At 38.2% G+C, this 17,334-nt stretch overlaps 1 protein-coding gene across 11 annotated transcripts in view; it reads left to right on the forward strand.

Annotated features, from left to right (window-relative positions):
* Positions 1-17,334, forward strand: part of PCDH15 (protocadherin related 15) — an 858,619-nt gene that overhangs the window by 504,073 nt on the left and 337,212 nt on the right. For 7 of the 11 annotated variants that reach the window (XM_049810540.1, XM_049810543.1, XM_049810548.1 and 4 more), the window contains 2 exons: positions 1,246-1,260; positions 1,962-2,027. In XM_049810540.1, the coding sequence (XP_049666497.1) occupies positions 1,246-1,260; positions 1,962-2,027 (81 nt within the window). The remainder of the gene's footprint in view (positions 1-1,245; positions 1,261-1,961; positions 2,028-17,334) is intronic. The other 4 variants (XM_049810552.1, XM_049810547.1, XM_049810549.1 and 1 more) reach the window with 1 other exon arrangement.

The raw sequence follows: 17,334 nt of genomic DNA on the forward strand, positions 1-17,334 counted from the left end.
TAAAATTATCAACAGAAAATATTCAATTTATGCTCAAACTAGAGCATGTAAGAATAAAAGGAATAAATACTGAGAATTTGTTCATTTTAACAACTTTGTTTAGACTGTTTAAGGTAGCAAATGAAGTGGGTTTGTGAAACTCTACAAGCAGTGTCACTACTGTAAGGAAGGCGAGTGAGTGGGTACCTACACAAGCTCTGTATTTTACCTTCAGAGCAAGGTTTGCCTGTTTGTCTTTCAAAAAAAAAAAATAAAAAAAATTACAGTTCACTGTGACTGTATTATCATTTGTATTAATTCAGGTGTTGTTCAGGCTGTTCATAAATATTAACAGCCTCAAGGAATGCTGTTCTATCAATCCTTACTCTGGTGTTTAGAAGTTTGGTCTTGCGGTTGAACTCATCAGCTGAATAGCAAAGCTGTTGCTGGAGGAAATCACTGTGCCATGCAGATGGCCTTTAGAGGCTTCACCTAAACGGAGATCTGAAAAAAAGCTTCACTGTTTTGATCTTCCTTCATAGGTCTTGTCTGCGCTGGGGTAATTATAGTCTGTAATTAGCTGCAGCGCCATTCTTTTGAAGTCAATGAACGTGTAATTTTTCCTGTAAGCTGGGAAATAGCATCTTACCTCTGCTTGCTCTTGTGTTTAATTTACAGATGATTTTCTGTTGGGACTTTTGTGTAAAGTGTTTAGACCTGCCTCTCAAAAAATCCCCCAAACAAACAGTGCTACTCCAGCATTTCTTTCCTTGGCTAGAAACCAATTAGAAGCTGTCATTTCTTACAAATGGGGTGTAGCCATCCATGTGGCCAGGGCCATGTCGGGAGGATCAGAGGAGAGTCTAAATACCTTTAAAAATGTGGACTGTAATCTCATACACAGTTCTCCATGGTGAAATGGGGGGGGGGGAGAATGGTTCTCTCTTATCACTCTGTTTCAGTGGTACTGTGAGGCTCTTTGAAAATGAAAAGCACTTCTTAATTAACGTTCATTTCTGTGTGCTTTAAAGAGGTAATGTTTTTCATCTATTTTGTGAGCAATTTGGTTTTCTACACTAAATATAGTCATCACATGTAGTACACATGCTTTTATATATTTTAAGACTACACCTGTGCATTTGCTAGCTCTGCATGTACTGCTTTATGTCTTTGAACCTATCTTTTGAGTAAACCAACCAAATCTTACTTATTTTCTTTCGTTATTCTGCTCTGCTTCCATTGATGACTCTAAACTTTTGACTCCAGACTGGCAATATGAGGGTAAGATGGCAAAATGTAACTTCCTGAACATTGCTCGTCTGTTTTTAATTTTTGTTTTCCTTAGAACATTATTAAAATTCTGTTCACTCTCTTTAATTAGATCCTTTTGTTGCAATTAAATTCAAATTATGTTTGTTTCTGTTGTGAAGCTTTAATTACGATTTTTACCTTTTAATCATTCCTGTGTTACTTCTTTGGGTAAAATTACCATTGTATGATCTCTGTCCTGAAGGACTTCTGATTCACTGAGATCACTGGTGGTATTTAGAGCAAGACATGAACAGTTTTATAGTGTAGCCATCAAACTGTATTGTGGTGGTATGTGACAATGATCCGTGTGTGTGTGTGTGTTCATGACGTGGAAAGGAAGGCTCACATAAGAGATAACAGAACAAACCGTATGAAGTTTTTGCTGTTAAGTATTTATTTTAAATATGGATCAGCGTCTGCGATGTTAAATCCTTCATTATCAGATTTTTCTTTGCTTTATAAAGTATCTGAATAAGGGATAAGCAAACAGCTCAGATTTTGATTTTCTGTGAGTGTAGCTTAGCTAACAATTGTAGTCTATATATACGTAATATTTAATGAATACTTGTCTTCAGTACAGCGAATATGCTGACTTGTTTTAAAAAACAGCAACAAAACCCCCAAGATCCTCCTTCTGGAATTAGAAATAACTTCTTTTTTCATCTTTATAGATTGCAAATTGGCCAGAACAGGTCCTCCAGCCACAATAGTGCCTATTGATGAAGAAAGTCGGAATGGTGAGTGCACCTCGGTTTTCCGCGACACCCCTTTGGTTCCCGTGTGTTAGCTGATCAGGGTGTAGAAGCACACATGGATTAGTGGCATGTCCGTGTCTGGCTCGGCAGTGAGGGCTGGTCTCTGAAAACCTGTTAAGGGGCATTGTGGGTGGAAAGGTGACAGTGACCCCAAATTCTGAGAGGTGTCATTTCTTCCTGAAAATTACACATTTTGATGACTTTGGTCTTTGACTCCAGATGGCTCTTGGGAATATGCATTTAGTTTTAAACAAATATTTAGACCACAGTTATTTGTAATACAACAGTAGTTTAGCTCCCTTGTTGCTAATACCCCAGCTTATTTTTTACTGTCTGACTTCTTGTGTCAGTATGATATTACTGGAGGACAAAGTTCTGGTAAGTCTTTGTTTTTGTTGTGTTTAGGGAAAGCTGAAACCTTTCTCTGAAGCTTTGTAGGAGTGTTAATGTTGCTGTCTTCTGGGTTTCACATGCAGCGTTTAGGAGGTTGCTTGTTGGTTTGCTCTAAGTTTAATAATGTGAGATTATGGGTACCTCTGAAATGGCAGAACTTGCAAGTTGTCATGGAAGCTTCAAAAGAAAATTAATCTCTTTTTTGAATTTTCCTGTCAAATCATACAGTTCTCAAACTGTCGATCTGTAGTCTTAGTATTGCATTTATGCAGCATACTGTAATGTGATGAAGTGCTTTATGCTGTTAGAGACAGTGCTTTTTACAGGTGGCTGTTAATCCTGATACCAAGTTACTACTTTTCCCGGATTTTTCCTTTGTGATTTTTATTCTTTTTTTAACCTCATAAGCTAGGCACAGTTGTGTGCTGCATGTTCTTATGATTTATCATATGTGGGTGCGTGAAATGGTGAGCAAAGTCTAGCTCTTGCTGGTGGAACCTCTCTGCTGTTGTCTTTGGGAGAACTGCTTGCTGTTGGGAGTTACTCAAGGTCAGACGGTTAAGCATATGCAGGTTTTACTGGTAAGAGAACCAAAAACCCCAATTGTTAATATGCCTATGTGCTAAAGAGCTCTGTTAATTGGTACTGGAGTGGCTTTTAAAAACAGGCTGGTTTCTTCCTCCTGTGCTGATTTTTCTTGCAATCATGTCTGCTGAAAAAATGATGATTGGTCTCAGCAAAATGAAATTCCCCTCGTGTTTGTGTCCACATGCTGAGCAGGACTCTCTTTTTTTTTTTTTTTTTTTTCTTCCCCCCGCCCCCGTTTACTTTCGTTTTTGTAATGCAGCCTGAGTGCCGTAAATTAACTTATACAGTGCAATGTTAATTTTAGGAGAAAACTCTTATCATGTTTATATCAAGTGAAAAAAAAAAAAAAAAGAAGTCTTTTTTTCTTTTAGTGTTTAAATGGTATGAGATTACAATATCCATGATAGGTCTTACTCTTTAATAGCAGAACTTCTCTGTGTAATTTGTGCTGCAATATTAGTCAACTATCGTTAAAATAGTTTGGTGTATATATGATACCTAAATAGTTGAAGGGTCTGGAATCAATACTATGTTTTTTTTCCTTCATATTTTTTCAATGAATATACTGTAGAAGGAGTCTTGGGATTTGATGCTTATGAAATAATTGTACCTGTATCACCTTGTTGGGAAGTCATCCAGTATTCTTGAGTATACATAAGTACTACTGGCATGTTTTATAGCACTTTTTTCTTACATGCTTACAGCATGTGAGTTACTTATCTGGAGAATGTTGTGGGAACAACAGCTGAAACTAAGGCTAGAGGCTGACCATAGAGTAATCTGAAATATAAACAAAAATTTAGAGAAACAAGAAGCTTGCAGCTCACTAGTTGAATGGCATAATAAACTTTATTTCTCAGCTTTTTAATGCTTGATTCGGTGTTTGCTAAAAACTAGAAAGTTAAAATTTCTGTTCAAATGTAGCTGGTCCTGCAAGAAAGATGGTTAAATTGAGTATGGTGGGGAGAGATGTGAATTTCCTAAAAGTTTTGCATGTGTCTGCAATGATTAATTAATCTCTTTTGCTATGAATTCTTATGAACCATTAACTCCCCATTAAAGAAGTCAAATCGGAAGTAGAAACTTCAATTTGCATTGTAGTTAATGGAAGCGATACACCTCATCTGTAAGTCACAATATGTATTAAGTAAATGGATCTCCTGGGAAGCCAGCTCTTGAGTTGAAATGTCCTTAAACCTTTCGCTGTCTTTGTTGAAGTGGTAAGTTGTATCCTCCCCACTACCATGCGTGACTGAAATTAATGAAGGTGAAATCTCAGTACAGCATGGAGGCTCAGCGGTTGAGTCAATGCTACTACTCGTGTACTTCATATTAATTGGTTTTCCATGAGTCTTGCTTAAACTGAATGTAGATGTTTTAAAATAGAAAAATAGTCACAGCAAAGGACGCGGGGCAGCTATCGGCAGATTTTGTTTTCCACCTTTGTGTGTACGCCCATCCAGATGTCTTCAGGTTCAGGGCAAATGCTTTAGCTTGCTAGAGTCAAATTTGGATCTCTGCCGAATGACAGGTATTGTTGCAAATGAACGTGTATGAGTACACATCCACGCGCAGACATGCGTGCACAATTATATATATATATTGGGAAATTAGGGGACTAACTGATCAGGTAATGCTTTGTTACTTGGATGCTTTCTGCATGCAACTGCCCCCATTTTTTTTTTTTTTTCCTCTCTGTGGTCGTGATCACATGCTTACATGAGGCGTTTATAAGTAGTGTCTGACTATGCCATCAGTGTTCCAAAATATCAATATGCTGTTGTTAGTTACACTCTTTTAATGTGCTGATGGTTTGGTTCTATGCAAGCCACTATTGTATCCTGATGAGTACCATTCCATTGGTGTGACACTTTGTTTTGGCTACAGTGTCAGTTTGTGCTCCACAGCACTGCCCTTGGCCAATTTCCTTACATATTTTAAGCTACGGCTTGAAATGACTAGTGAAAGAAGCAGACTGAGAGCTGATTCATCACCGGTAGGGCCTCGGTTAGACTTACAGAATGACCCCTACTACAGTCAATAGAAATGGTTTGGCTACCAGAGCTCATCTTTTGTAGCCTTTCACCCTTCCTATGCATTAGATGATGAACCCATATAATGGTAAGGGGTTATAAATAAATCAAAACAGCTTTGCCACCAAAAAACTTCTGTAAAAATCTTGGGAAGGGAACAAACAGAGGATTTAAAGGGTAATAAGGAAGGTCAGCTGAAGCAGTGTGTTGTGATAAGAAAATGTTTTATTACCAGTTTTTGATACGTTGGGAGCTTTGGAACAAGGATTGGATGTTGCTGGTGTTATAGAGCATGCAGCCTGAAAGTAAAAATCATGGATATTGATGCCAGGATCAGTGGGGTGAGTGTATGCATTTACTGTGTGGGTGAATTCAGTAGAATATTCTATGAAAAATTATTTCAAATAATTTGCCATTTAGTCTCAAAATTGGCATTATATAGTTGTTAAAAATAATAGCAAAGCTTTAGTGATAGGCATTTTGGTTGATATGCAGATTTATGTTATACAACATTTCCAATGACCAAACAAACTTTGTGTTGGAATTGCTGATAGATGCAGAGAAACAATCCACCTATTTTTGTTGTAATATGTACAGATATGTCTCTAGATAACTGAAAGTGTGAAATCTAATCAGGTTATTTTAATTCCTTGCACTGCACTGCAGCTTTCAAAGGTCTGTTGTTGATGTTGGACTGTCTCTGGTAAGGTTTTAGTATGAAGATCTCAAAGCAATAGCTGAGTTAACACCTGTGTGTGACATTTCATCCAGCGCACATATTCATCAGGTTCTAGCAACTGAATAAACAGAAGATCCTGCTCTTTAGGAAGTATATCTTTAGTTCCACTGTGGTGAATGTTGCTTCCCAGCATACTGAGTTCCATAATTTCTAATTTACAAAAAGTCTGGAGACCAGCAAATCTTAGGGAATAAAAATATTTTATGAAAAGAACTATTCTTTGTTTTGATAGTTAGAGACACAGTTACCATGTCTGACCTTTAAAGATCTCCTTGCGAGATCAGTATAGATTTAGGATTTGACAGTTTCCCACCACTGGATTAATATATCTTTATATCAAGTAATGTAGAGATGATAGTATGTTAGATTATAGTTGTGTTCCTGTGAAGAATCCTAGAAGGGGTGAACTTTACGTTTCTTAAGGTACATGAGTACCTTAAGATGAATTATTTTTTCATTTCTCCTTTAACTAACTGGGTGATAGTACTTGAGATCATATTAGAGGCAAAATTTAATTCTTCTAGATGTACAGGTGTTTGGTTTTTTTTTTTTTTTTACAGGCAGGGAGTTATTTTCACCCATGGGTGGGGTTTTTTCATTACTGAATTTGAGACTTGGTTTTAACTTGTTTTAAAGAGTGAACAAATGAGACTTCTGCATACTTCAGACTTTCATTGCAGGTGCACCCCAGGATTTTGGGGGCCTTCATGTAGAGCTGCCTGTGCTTTTTTTCCTTAAGATGAGCATACCAAAATGCTTTGAATCTTTAAAAAGGGTTTTTAATGGAAAGTAGACTATTGGAAAATGACTTCTAGAAGAGGCAAAATTAAGATTTGCTAGATATAACTGTTTAAAATAGAATTTGGAACAAAATGTAGAGGTTGGGGTGCGGGAGCAAGCAGGCTGCAGTGTTGCAGGCTTCTTGGCAGGATGTTGGGTGACCTTGTGTACAACAAGGGTGCACAGACAGAATAACTGTACCTCCGATACCTGCTTGCTTGATATTTGCCTTTATGTGTTTTATTTTGGGATAGCTATAAAGTTAATAGAATACGGGCAAGTACTATTCAAATTTTAACGGATTACTTGTTTGGGGTATAAGTTATATATATACTTAGCTAATAGCCAGTATGCTAGCCAGGTGCCAATATAGAGATCAGTGTAACTTGAAAGATCTACCCTAATATGAAGAAGAATATGAACTGGTGTCTTGGTAACGCATTCGTAAGAAAAACTCTGTAGTTATGAATATTTTGTTTGTGTTCTTGCCTATCCTAGGTAAATCAGTAAATTTTGTTCTACTTTTGATTTTATATTGGTTTTTCTGGTCGTGTCCCACCCTTATGATGGTATAGAGTGAAAATGAATAATTGGACTGTCTCCACAAATTAAATGATCTCTCTCTCTCCCCTCTCCATACATAAATTCTAATGCTCATTGGGGATATTTGGTATTTATGCAAACACAGGTAAGTGCCAGAATGAGCTTTCATGGCTGTGTGTGGGTTTGGTATTATTTTTATATCTTTTCATCTTCCTACAATCTTGGCAACAATCTTTTGTCAGCCTGACTTCCTGGGGAGGCAGAGGATGTGTGATCACTCTACAAATCCCCATCAGTAATTCCCTGTGATGAGGGATTACATGGGAAATAGGGCACAAGTATGCAGGAAAACAGGCTGTGGGTTTTTTTCCCCACTACTATTGGACCAGTTTATTTTCAGTTTAATTGTATGTAATGCTGAAAGAATGGACCTGATTACTAAGGCACATTGACAATGTCACTGCAAATTTCTGTGCTGTATCAAACTATTTTAATTTGTTTTTCAGGGGCAATTGACAGGGATTGACAAAAATGTCTCTAGAGGCACAAAATCTGTAGCTTCTTTTCTGAGACGGACTTAAATGTTTAATATGTTTCCTATGGACTGTGTGTGATGGCTTCCAAACAGCCATTACTTGAATTGAACTAATGAGCCTTAAAGATTAAGGGTCCTGCTATCCATCTCTTCTCTGGATCGTATGCTGATTCCAGTCTGGCTGCCTTAAAGATATTTTGGCTAAGGGGAAGAATTGATTTAGCAAAATACCATTTTCTGGTTTGGAAAGCTGCTGTGGTTGAACTCAGGTGTATTGAGAATAGTATTTCTTAGGAATTGCAGCTCTATGGTCTTTTCCTACTTTTCCCTTCTGTTTCAGAAAATGGTTGAATTAATGACTTGAAGGATAAGAAGGTACTTCAGCGTCTTGATATCTTCAAATACATCTTTCCTACAGAAATAATGTCTCTGATATTATTGCTGTTTTGAAATTCTTTTATCTGAGACTTTTGTGGTTTTACAGTTGAATTTTCAACGTGCCACCAAGGTTAAGTAATTGGTTTAAAATACCATGTAATGTTTTTCTTTAAACATTCAAAAGTCCACTTCAGGTCCACTCAAGGTGTTTGTGTTACTGAAACCCAGTGTGGTTTTTTTCAACAAATACTCAGATTTAATTGTGAGAAGTGTTGTGTTATTTTACATTCTAAGAGCTGCTGAGTTCTAAGTAGCGAAACTAAAATCTGCAGCAATTAACCTTGGCATTTGGCCCTGCAAAGCCTTAGCAGGGAGAGCAGGCTGAGATGAGGTGTCAAATGTGTAAAGGAGTTTCAACTTGCTAGCGTCCTGTATGTTCCCATAACTGTCTTTACATGTGTGTGGCAAACGTACAAACCAAGATAAGTTAGAAGACTGTTCCATAAAATTTTGCGAGGTCACGTAGATCTAATTAAAAGCTCACATTTAGTTTCTATACTGACAAGTAAAACAGTGTGTCTTACGCTCCTGCTTTCCCCCTTTCCTTAGGAAAAGAAGCAGTGGGGGAAGGAAGGGAGGTAACGGATCCATCTCGTGGTAGTGTAGCACGCTGTCCCAGAGACGTCGCCGGTGGGAGGAAACAGTCTAAGCCTGGTGAAGTAGCTGTTTCCATAGAAGGTTTCCACGTGGAGCATGCATGTTCACGTGTCTGTAGGCCTAGTAAATCTTTATATCATGGATAAGGCTCACTCCTTTGACTTGTTGCACTGTCTGCAGTAGCTCTCTGTTTACTGGAAATGAGTCAGTTGACACTCAAATGGGAGGTGGGGGGTGGAAGTTACGAGTAAGATGAGCTGAAGACAGCCTTGTGTACTCAGCACCTCAACAAGACTTAAAGCTGTTCCATGGGGATTAACAGGACTAAAACAGAGCGGAGCTTTCAGCCTTAGCTCTGGGTTTCTTGCTGCAGGAGGGAGGACTTGATTTTTCTTTTAAGCTGTACAGGTGCTAGCATGTTGCACAGAGCTGTTAGAATTTATGAAGTTATATATTCTTTTCAGTTATAGTTTACTGTCTTATGAGCCTCTCAATCTTTGATTTTAAAATAACTTATTTTCACCTATTACTTCCTATTGTTCAAAAATCAGCTTTATGTAGCACTATGAAATAAAAGTAATCTTAGTTTTACTATTTCAAGTGATTCTGAGAAAAACATCTTTCAAATCTGATATGTTTGTGTGGATGTGGAAATGGAAGAGAGACCATACTATAATGTACTGTAATTCTGTATTGATTTTTCTTGGTTTCCCCTAAGTGCAGTTTGAGGACTCTTTGCATTTAACTTCCTCTTGGTGCACTATTTCTTTTGTAGCAGTTAACAATTGCATTTTTATAATGGAAAAAAAATCTAATCATTAATTTATATGTTGATACCATTCCTGTGAAATGTTTCTTGGGAGAAACTGCTTCAGCCGATTTCTAATCTAAGTTATGCAATTGTCTATATGCCTGTGTGTCCACACATAGATTTTTCTCACGTCTTTAGACAATCTTACAGCTTCTTAAAGTATTTGTGAATGTTTTTCACCAGCTGTGGAAAGTATTCCTTTTCAAATATATCTTCACCAATCTGGAATCTGGTTTCTGTAGCAATGGAGATGTGGTATGTTACATATATATATATATATATGACAAAGTGTAAGTTATGGTACTGTGGCCTGTAAATAAATCTTTGAATTAAATATTATCTTGCTGTACAAGGGAAAGAGGAGTGCAATCAGCCTTGCTTCTAAACCACCAGCCTTGCTTCTAAACCACCAGCCTTGCTTCTATTGTAAAACGAATTGCTCATGTTGTACAGTTACTGCCACTTTCTCAGGTCCCATGTGTACATCTGAGAATGTTTAAATAACTCTAGATACTTGTTGGCTGAGAATTGCAGTTCAGCCTAGTGATATCGGTTAGCTGCCGATGCAATCTAGATGGCTAATATGATTGTTGCATTAAGCATCAGTATTCTTTTCTGAATTTGTGTGTGCTAATGCTATTCTGTGATCATTAATACCTGGTCTGTGCAGCATGAGGTTAGCCAGCAATACAAATCTGATCTGGATCAGGCCCAGGCACATAGTAACTTTTGTCAAGTTAGGGCACGCAATATGGACTTTATTCTGGCTTTATATTTTTATATAGGAAGAAAGGTGATACATTAGATCTAATATCTGCCAGATGAAGTAACTTCTGATAGAAGTTACCCTTTCGGAATGTTTTGGACAAATTTTCACAAGAGGGGTGGATTTGTATTGATTTGCGTATGCTGCGTGGCTGCACCGAGCTAGGGCTGCTACTAAGGGCTGAAGCCTGAATTTATTGCATTGCGGAGTGCTGTATAGTTCAATCCTGTCTTCCCACACCCAGACTGATTTGGGAGCCTGGCTGTTTCCTGATGACACTTCTCGTAAGTCATCCAGATGAACAACTGTTGTATGGGCTGTTTTAGGTTGAGTCTAGACGTGGCTCTGAAGATACAGTCAGATCTTGAGGCCACCTGAAAAGAAAGCCCACAGCTTGGTCTTCACAGCCCTGGCAAGTACTGGCTCTAGTTCTGGATCGTTCAGGGCATTCCTGTGCCATTAAGGAGTGTGTTGGTTAGACTGTGAGAAAGGAGTTAGTTTGGGCCATAGAAAGCCATTGGGGACATTGTACAATCCAGGAAAGTTTTCAGCAATAGCATGAGAAGGGGACTTACTGACTACTGCTGTGCTCCTTGACTTTGAGATGGGAAGCATGCAGCTGGATGGGTGCAAGAGTATCAAGAGAGACCCAATTGTAGCTGACTTGGTTTATTCTTCTGGCAGAACTTCACACTCGAGGATTTTCTGAATGCTCTGGTTGAAGCATTGTCCTCAAATCTCTCCATCGTGGAGGAAAATTGGCTAGTATGCCGCAGCTTAATAATGTACTTTTAGACTGTTCCTCTTTTTCTGTCATGGCTTCAATACTTGATAGCCAGAGATACAGTCAATTAAGACTAAGGCTTATTTGGTCTTAATCAGCTGTCCCAAGAATCATTATTAAATGCAGCAACACGAATATTATCAGAGCATAACAAATTTATATTTCAAGAAAAGGTAAATTGCCTGGAAGAATATAGCTGCTGTTCTTGTCAGGTAAGAAGGCTTAGAGTTGAGCAGATGACACATTAAGTGTAAGAACTAGAAATTAGAAAATTCTCTTATACTCCACTAACAAATGTCTTCAACAAGATGGAATTATTTTTTTTTTGTAACTTGTATTTGTGGTATCCCTCCCGTTCTTCATGTTAGCAGCTGGCTCATACATGTTGGTGCTCAACTCACTGTCTTAAGTTGTTCAAATCAAAATGTAAACTAGTGCAAGAAAGTATCACTTCTTAGCTGACAATTTGATTTAGTTTATAAATTCATGAGATGGGAGAAGAGGACTAAATTTATGGAAATTATTTTTGTTTCATTCAAGCCTGTTCGTTTTCATTCTGAAATTATACATTCTTAGGATTTTGGTATTAACAGCTTCATTGAAAAGTCATGAATCAATTTGGTGTCTAATGCTATTTTTAATACTACAGATTTAAATTCACACTCACGTGTTTTCATGGAGGACAAATGTGTAAAGACTGAAGAAGCCGTAAAGTGGATGAGCATACTATTCCACTTGTATTTATGAGCACAGACACCAGCAGTGGCCAGTATTTAAGCAGAGCTTTTGTTATATCTCTACAATTCTCCTTTTTCAGTAATGTTTTTTTAATTATGTCCTTTTAAGAAAAAAATCAAAGTGCAAAAAGCAGGAGATAATTTGGGGCGGAAGTAGGGGAGAAAAGAAGTTGTCCTTTTCGAAACTGATTAATTTATTCTTAAGGGTAGAAAATACAGTAAGTGATAGAGTTGAAATTATTTAAAATAGTTTTGTGCTGTCAGCTGTCTAGAAAAATATCCTAACCTGGTATTGGTGCTCTTGGGGAGAGGTGAAATAGATGTCCTTAAATTACCTTCAGGGATGAGAGGGTTTTTTCCCCCTTGTTTTCATCATTAACTGTCTCATCTACTTCTGTAGGATCTTAGGACTTGTATGTAGTCATCAAAGTTATTTTGTTTTTCATTGCATTGTCTGTGCACACATTCAGGTGTCATATCTTGGCTCAAGTTGTGTCTGCTGAAATTTTTCTTGTGCTGACAACTTGGAACTGTCTCAGTGTACCTACAGGCACTAATTCAACTGCAAACTATTGAGTTTTGTTCACTAAATATTGAATAACTGTAGGAGTAATTAGCAGATCAGGCAAGACCACAGGTCTTCCCTAGTATTGATGTTTAATATGACAAAAATTGGGAATTTCACTCCATTTGTGGTCGGTATAATTTTTGTGAATAACAGTTATACTCTGTAATGCCGAGGCCTTTTCAAAATGTATTTGAGATTCACTTTTTTTAATGGAAATTCTCCTTAGAGTGATATAAAATTTTCTGAACAGCTCATCTTTGACAATTTGAGTATTTGGAATAATTCAAATTATGACACTCAATCTATTCATATTCCCAGGTTGTCAGTTTACCTTTGCAAATGAAGAACTGCATATTTCAACAACTTATTTCTTTCATATAATTTTGACACATTGAATGTTCTTTTACTAGTAATATTCTTTGACTGTCGTCTCCTTTATGGTTCTAGTAAAGCAGTGCAAGAATAGGAGTATTTAATATGTTTTAAGCCTGCTTAAAATCAGTTTTCCTCTGGGGAGTGGGAGGTGACTGTTGTGACCAGTCCTCTGGTAGTAATTGCCAGAACAGTACATCGTGCTTTGTCTTAAATGTTTTGGTATTGCTTTATTTTTGGAGTTACTCCTTATTAACTGACATGTATTAACAGGGAGCTCAATTTTTCTATTCCTTGTAAGCAAAGAGGGGGCACCGGTAAACTTTGAAAGAAACTTGTTTTGAAACCTTTGCTCCCAGTGCGTTCAAACCATAAGTGGAACTTCTTTCCATGGTATGGTTTTAAATACAGAATACCGTTTTCACTCACTTCCTTTTGTCATGGTTAAAAGTGGGTACTGTGAAAATCCTTTTAGAAGCAGAAGTAACATGTATGGGTCAGCCCTATAAGATAGTTGATGCATTTAGATATTTATCTGCCTTATTTTCACTAAGTAATACTGCTTTTACGGGTGTGACTTAATTCTTGCCAAGTTCTCCTTTTGTGAAACCTTTCGTCTTGTGGAAACATGATTTACATTTGGCACGCTGCTCATCTGGAAGAAAATCTCTTCCCCGGAGCATGTCACTGTCATTGTAATGGATATCTATTACTGTTACACTACCCACCAACAAGTCAGCTGTTCTTGTTTTATATTCTCTGCTGCCTGTTCCTATAAGCAACTCTTTTACCCTGATGTGGGAATTGGTGGCATTTATGCGAATGCCAAGACAAATGAGTGGCAGAGCCAGGAATAGATTTAAGCATCTGGTAGCAAGGGGCGGGGTGAGAAATATTTTTGCTGAGTTTCATAAAAGTATGAAACGGTGTCCAAAGCACGAATATAAGGTTCAGAGGTATGGGTGAGCCTGCCTCGGCCACCTTCTAGGACAGATGAAACCTGGGTCGGTTCTGAATATCCAGCTGGCCCTGCTCTAGGTGATGTGAATATAGTGACTACCATGGTGATCTCGCAGTGTTGAGAGCTCAGGTCTCCTCTTATGCCACTGGCAAAGATCTGCCACTGATGTCAGAGCGAATGGATCTTCTTTCCCCTTTTGGGGAATGGCCCTTTATGTGTGTTCTGTGTCAAACAATAGGGTTCCTGCCCTGTAGCTCAGAATCTGTTCTTACTTCTTCACTTAGCTCTTTTGAGCTCTATATTGGGCAGGTGCTCTTGTTCCTGAAAGCCCTGGCTCTGCTGGTTCCTGTGCACTTGAGCTACTCTCGATGCCAGAATCATCTGTTCTTACCCCCTTGGGCTCTGTTGAGCTGAACTGACTCAGTTCACACAAAATTCACCTCTTGTTCGACTCAGTCTTGGGTATGGTAATTGCACGTTATTCCTTTCTGTATACTTTTGAATTGCAATGTTTACAACTAATCCAATGTAAAGCATAAGTTGATTGGTGTTTTTTTCTATCCATGTGAACAAAGATGAATTTGGACTTGTCAGATGCTGCAGCTATTATGTAATCTTTTTGTTAATACTGTTAAGAAATATCTTCACTCAGCTGGAAGTGTTTACCTGATTGAGTTGGAATGATCCATGTGCTCGAATCCTGATGGTGGCTTTGGGCATGCCATTGGTTGCACATACTGAAGAGATGATGACCAGAGGAAGCCCTTGAGAGTGAGGTCTGGTTTCAAGGTAGGGGTTTGCTCATCAATGGGATCCTCTGTTCTGCTTCACGCTCCTATTTTACTACACCCCATTAAGTAGCTTGTTAGGTGTAGTAAAAGTTAGCTTTTTTTAGTGTTTGTATCGGTGAGCTGTGTGGTGGGGCTGAGCTGGAGTGACCCCATCACTGGTGGGGCAGTGTCACCAGCGACCAGGATGCGGTCCCACAGGACCTGAGCAGCATGGGTAGAGCAGGGATGGTGGTAACAGGATCAATTAACAACCGTAGGCATAGCGAGGTGATGGAACAGGTCCAGGTCCATGTGAGGAGTCCAGTCTGGAACAGCAGAGGATGGGGCTGGAGATGAGTATACTTGTGGCACAGAAACATAGGGCACGAATCTGTGGTAGGACATGCCATACCATTGTACAAGTGGTAAATAATCTGTAATACTTCCAACTGAAATGACTGTTAGTTGGAGGATGTAATTCAGTATTGCACTCATATCATGACAATGCTGAAGTTGTCATCTTTTCTTAAATGGGTTGATAGAAAGAAATGAGTGCTACGATTAAGTCTTAGAAATTTCCTGTCAGGCTGTAAAAAGTTTACATCACATGTTGGTGCTGTAATATTTTTGTGTGTAGAGGACTTCAGTCTTAAAGATTGTTAGATAGCCAATTGTGAGTACTATTTATAGCTATAGAGACAGCATTTGTGTGGGAAAGGTTGTGGAAAGACAGTAATTTAGTAAAATGTCTGCTTTACTGATTTTTACTTTTTGTTTTCTGCATGCAACTCTTTTGCAGCTGAGGGTTTGTGTTTTTTTTTAATAGCTTTCATAGTTTAATTAGCGTTCATAATTTTTTAAAGGTAATTTTATTCTAAGCTCACTACCCCACTTACCCCAGCTAACTTATTTGAATGAGAAAATGATCTGGCTGATGCAGAGCTGTAGTGAAAATTATCTCTAATCTGTGAAAAAACATATTTTTGTTTCATATGATGAGTTTCTTAAAATATTAATTTGAAAAGTTGAAATCTTCTTTCCATGCTAGTAAAGACAGATAAGATATTTAGTGCCTTTTAAAGCTATTTTATCATCTCTTATTTTTAGGACTCCTTATGATATGCCTCCAAAGAGTACAGTGAGTTTTTCTCTGGTTTTATACAAGTGTTATTATGGAGCCTGATACCAGGAAATACTGTCTGCGGCATAGGTTTGAAAGCAACATTGCCACTTGTGAAACACTGTTCAGACTGGCAAGCTGCTGCTGCAAGCCTGCAAGGAGGCAAAGTGTATCTGCACAGCACTGTAAGCTGGCAGCTGGATTTACGGTATGTTCAGTTTAACCTTAGCTTGCGAATCTCTTTGCCATAGATGATTTGGATGCATCCTGAAATATGTAAGTATGGAGAGCAATGCTATTTAGTGGAACCTACGTTTGTGGATAGGTATCTAAAAAGCTTTTTTGGAAGATTAAGCACATTAGGTTTGTAAGCCTACTTGATTTTGGTGATGGTTAGAAGGTCTGAGCCACTTCATTTCTTTTCAAAGTCCAGTTAATACCAGGTGACATGTTGAGCAGTGTGATGGGATCCCAGACTGATGTCCTTTCTTTCTTTCTTTCCTGAGTCAAAGGAATTTCCCACCTTACCTTGTTGGAAAATGAAATGTTTTATTAAAATGCACAAAACTAAAAATGACAGCTCACTAAGCAAAAGGACCATGGAGCTACTGAAAGAGGGAAGAAGAAAGGTTTGCAAGCATGTCCCATTGCAGTAACCACAGCATATGTCCTTTTCAACAGCATTCGTTTTTGGCTGGCATCCTGGATTTAGGGGAAAACCGAATAAATGTGCCCAGGCCCTTCTTGAATGATCCAGGAAATCTTTTAGTTGTCGGTAGTGCTTAAGGTTAGAGCGGTTGCAGGCCTGCTCCTCTTGCTTCTCCTGAGGAGCCCCAGTTTACATGGTTTCTTCTTGCCGCCCACCCTGTGGAAAGCTCAGCATGTTCAGTTGCTCTTAGCAAGTTAGATGTAGTCCTCTCTGCTTGCTACCCAAACAACTTGGCATGATGTAGAGGATGGTGTCCAGGTAGAGGTACCCTCCCTGCTTCACTCTTTAGTACAACAGAATATACAGAATCTGTAGAAAATCCAGTAAATGAGAAATTGTCATTGTGCCTCCTTTAGGAGGTGCCTGAGGACCTTTGAAAGTCTGTACCTCAGAATGAAATTCCCATTACTTTTCTGAGAGGCTTTCTGTGAGGCATGCTTTTGAAAATTTACCTGCTTTTAAGGAAACCTCAACTAAATTTTCATTTAAAATGATGATGAAACCCTAATACTTTTCCACACCTGAATGAGAAGGTGTGGCTTTGCATCTCATTCTTCAGTATGTGCCTGAAAGGGCTACTGGTAGCATGAAACCGGACCAGGTGAGTAATGAGCTGTTCTCAATGCTTTCAAAAGCATTATTACCTTAAAAAAACCCAAAACCGAACGACAAAACCAAAACACCAAAAAAGCACCTTGTAAATAAATGATTGTGCCCCAGCTTCCTTTAATTACGTTTACTTTGCTTTGATCTTGAAAAGACAGATAACTGTACAGCAACCCAGGGTATATTTGTTCTCCCTCATTCCCTGTGTTTTTAAGCAGGTTGCGATGAAAACATCAGTAATTTTAGCTTTATTCCAACCTTGAAACGCTAATAAGAATAACACTTAAGTTATTGCTTGTTTTGAACAGCAGAGTGCTTGTAACAGTAAAATAATTCAATAAATGATGGATTTTAAAGCTTTGCTTGGCTCAAACATGAATTACATTTGTTGGTTTATCTTGTTACATAGTCTCATGTGAAAACTCCTTGTATCCTTTTA

Source organism: Accipiter gentilis, chromosome 9 (genome assembly GCF_929443795.1).
Source record: "Accipiter gentilis chromosome 9, bAccGen1.1, whole genome shotgun sequence".
NCBI classification, from domain to species: Eukaryota; Metazoa; Chordata; class Aves; order Accipitriformes; family Accipitridae; genus Astur; species Astur gentilis.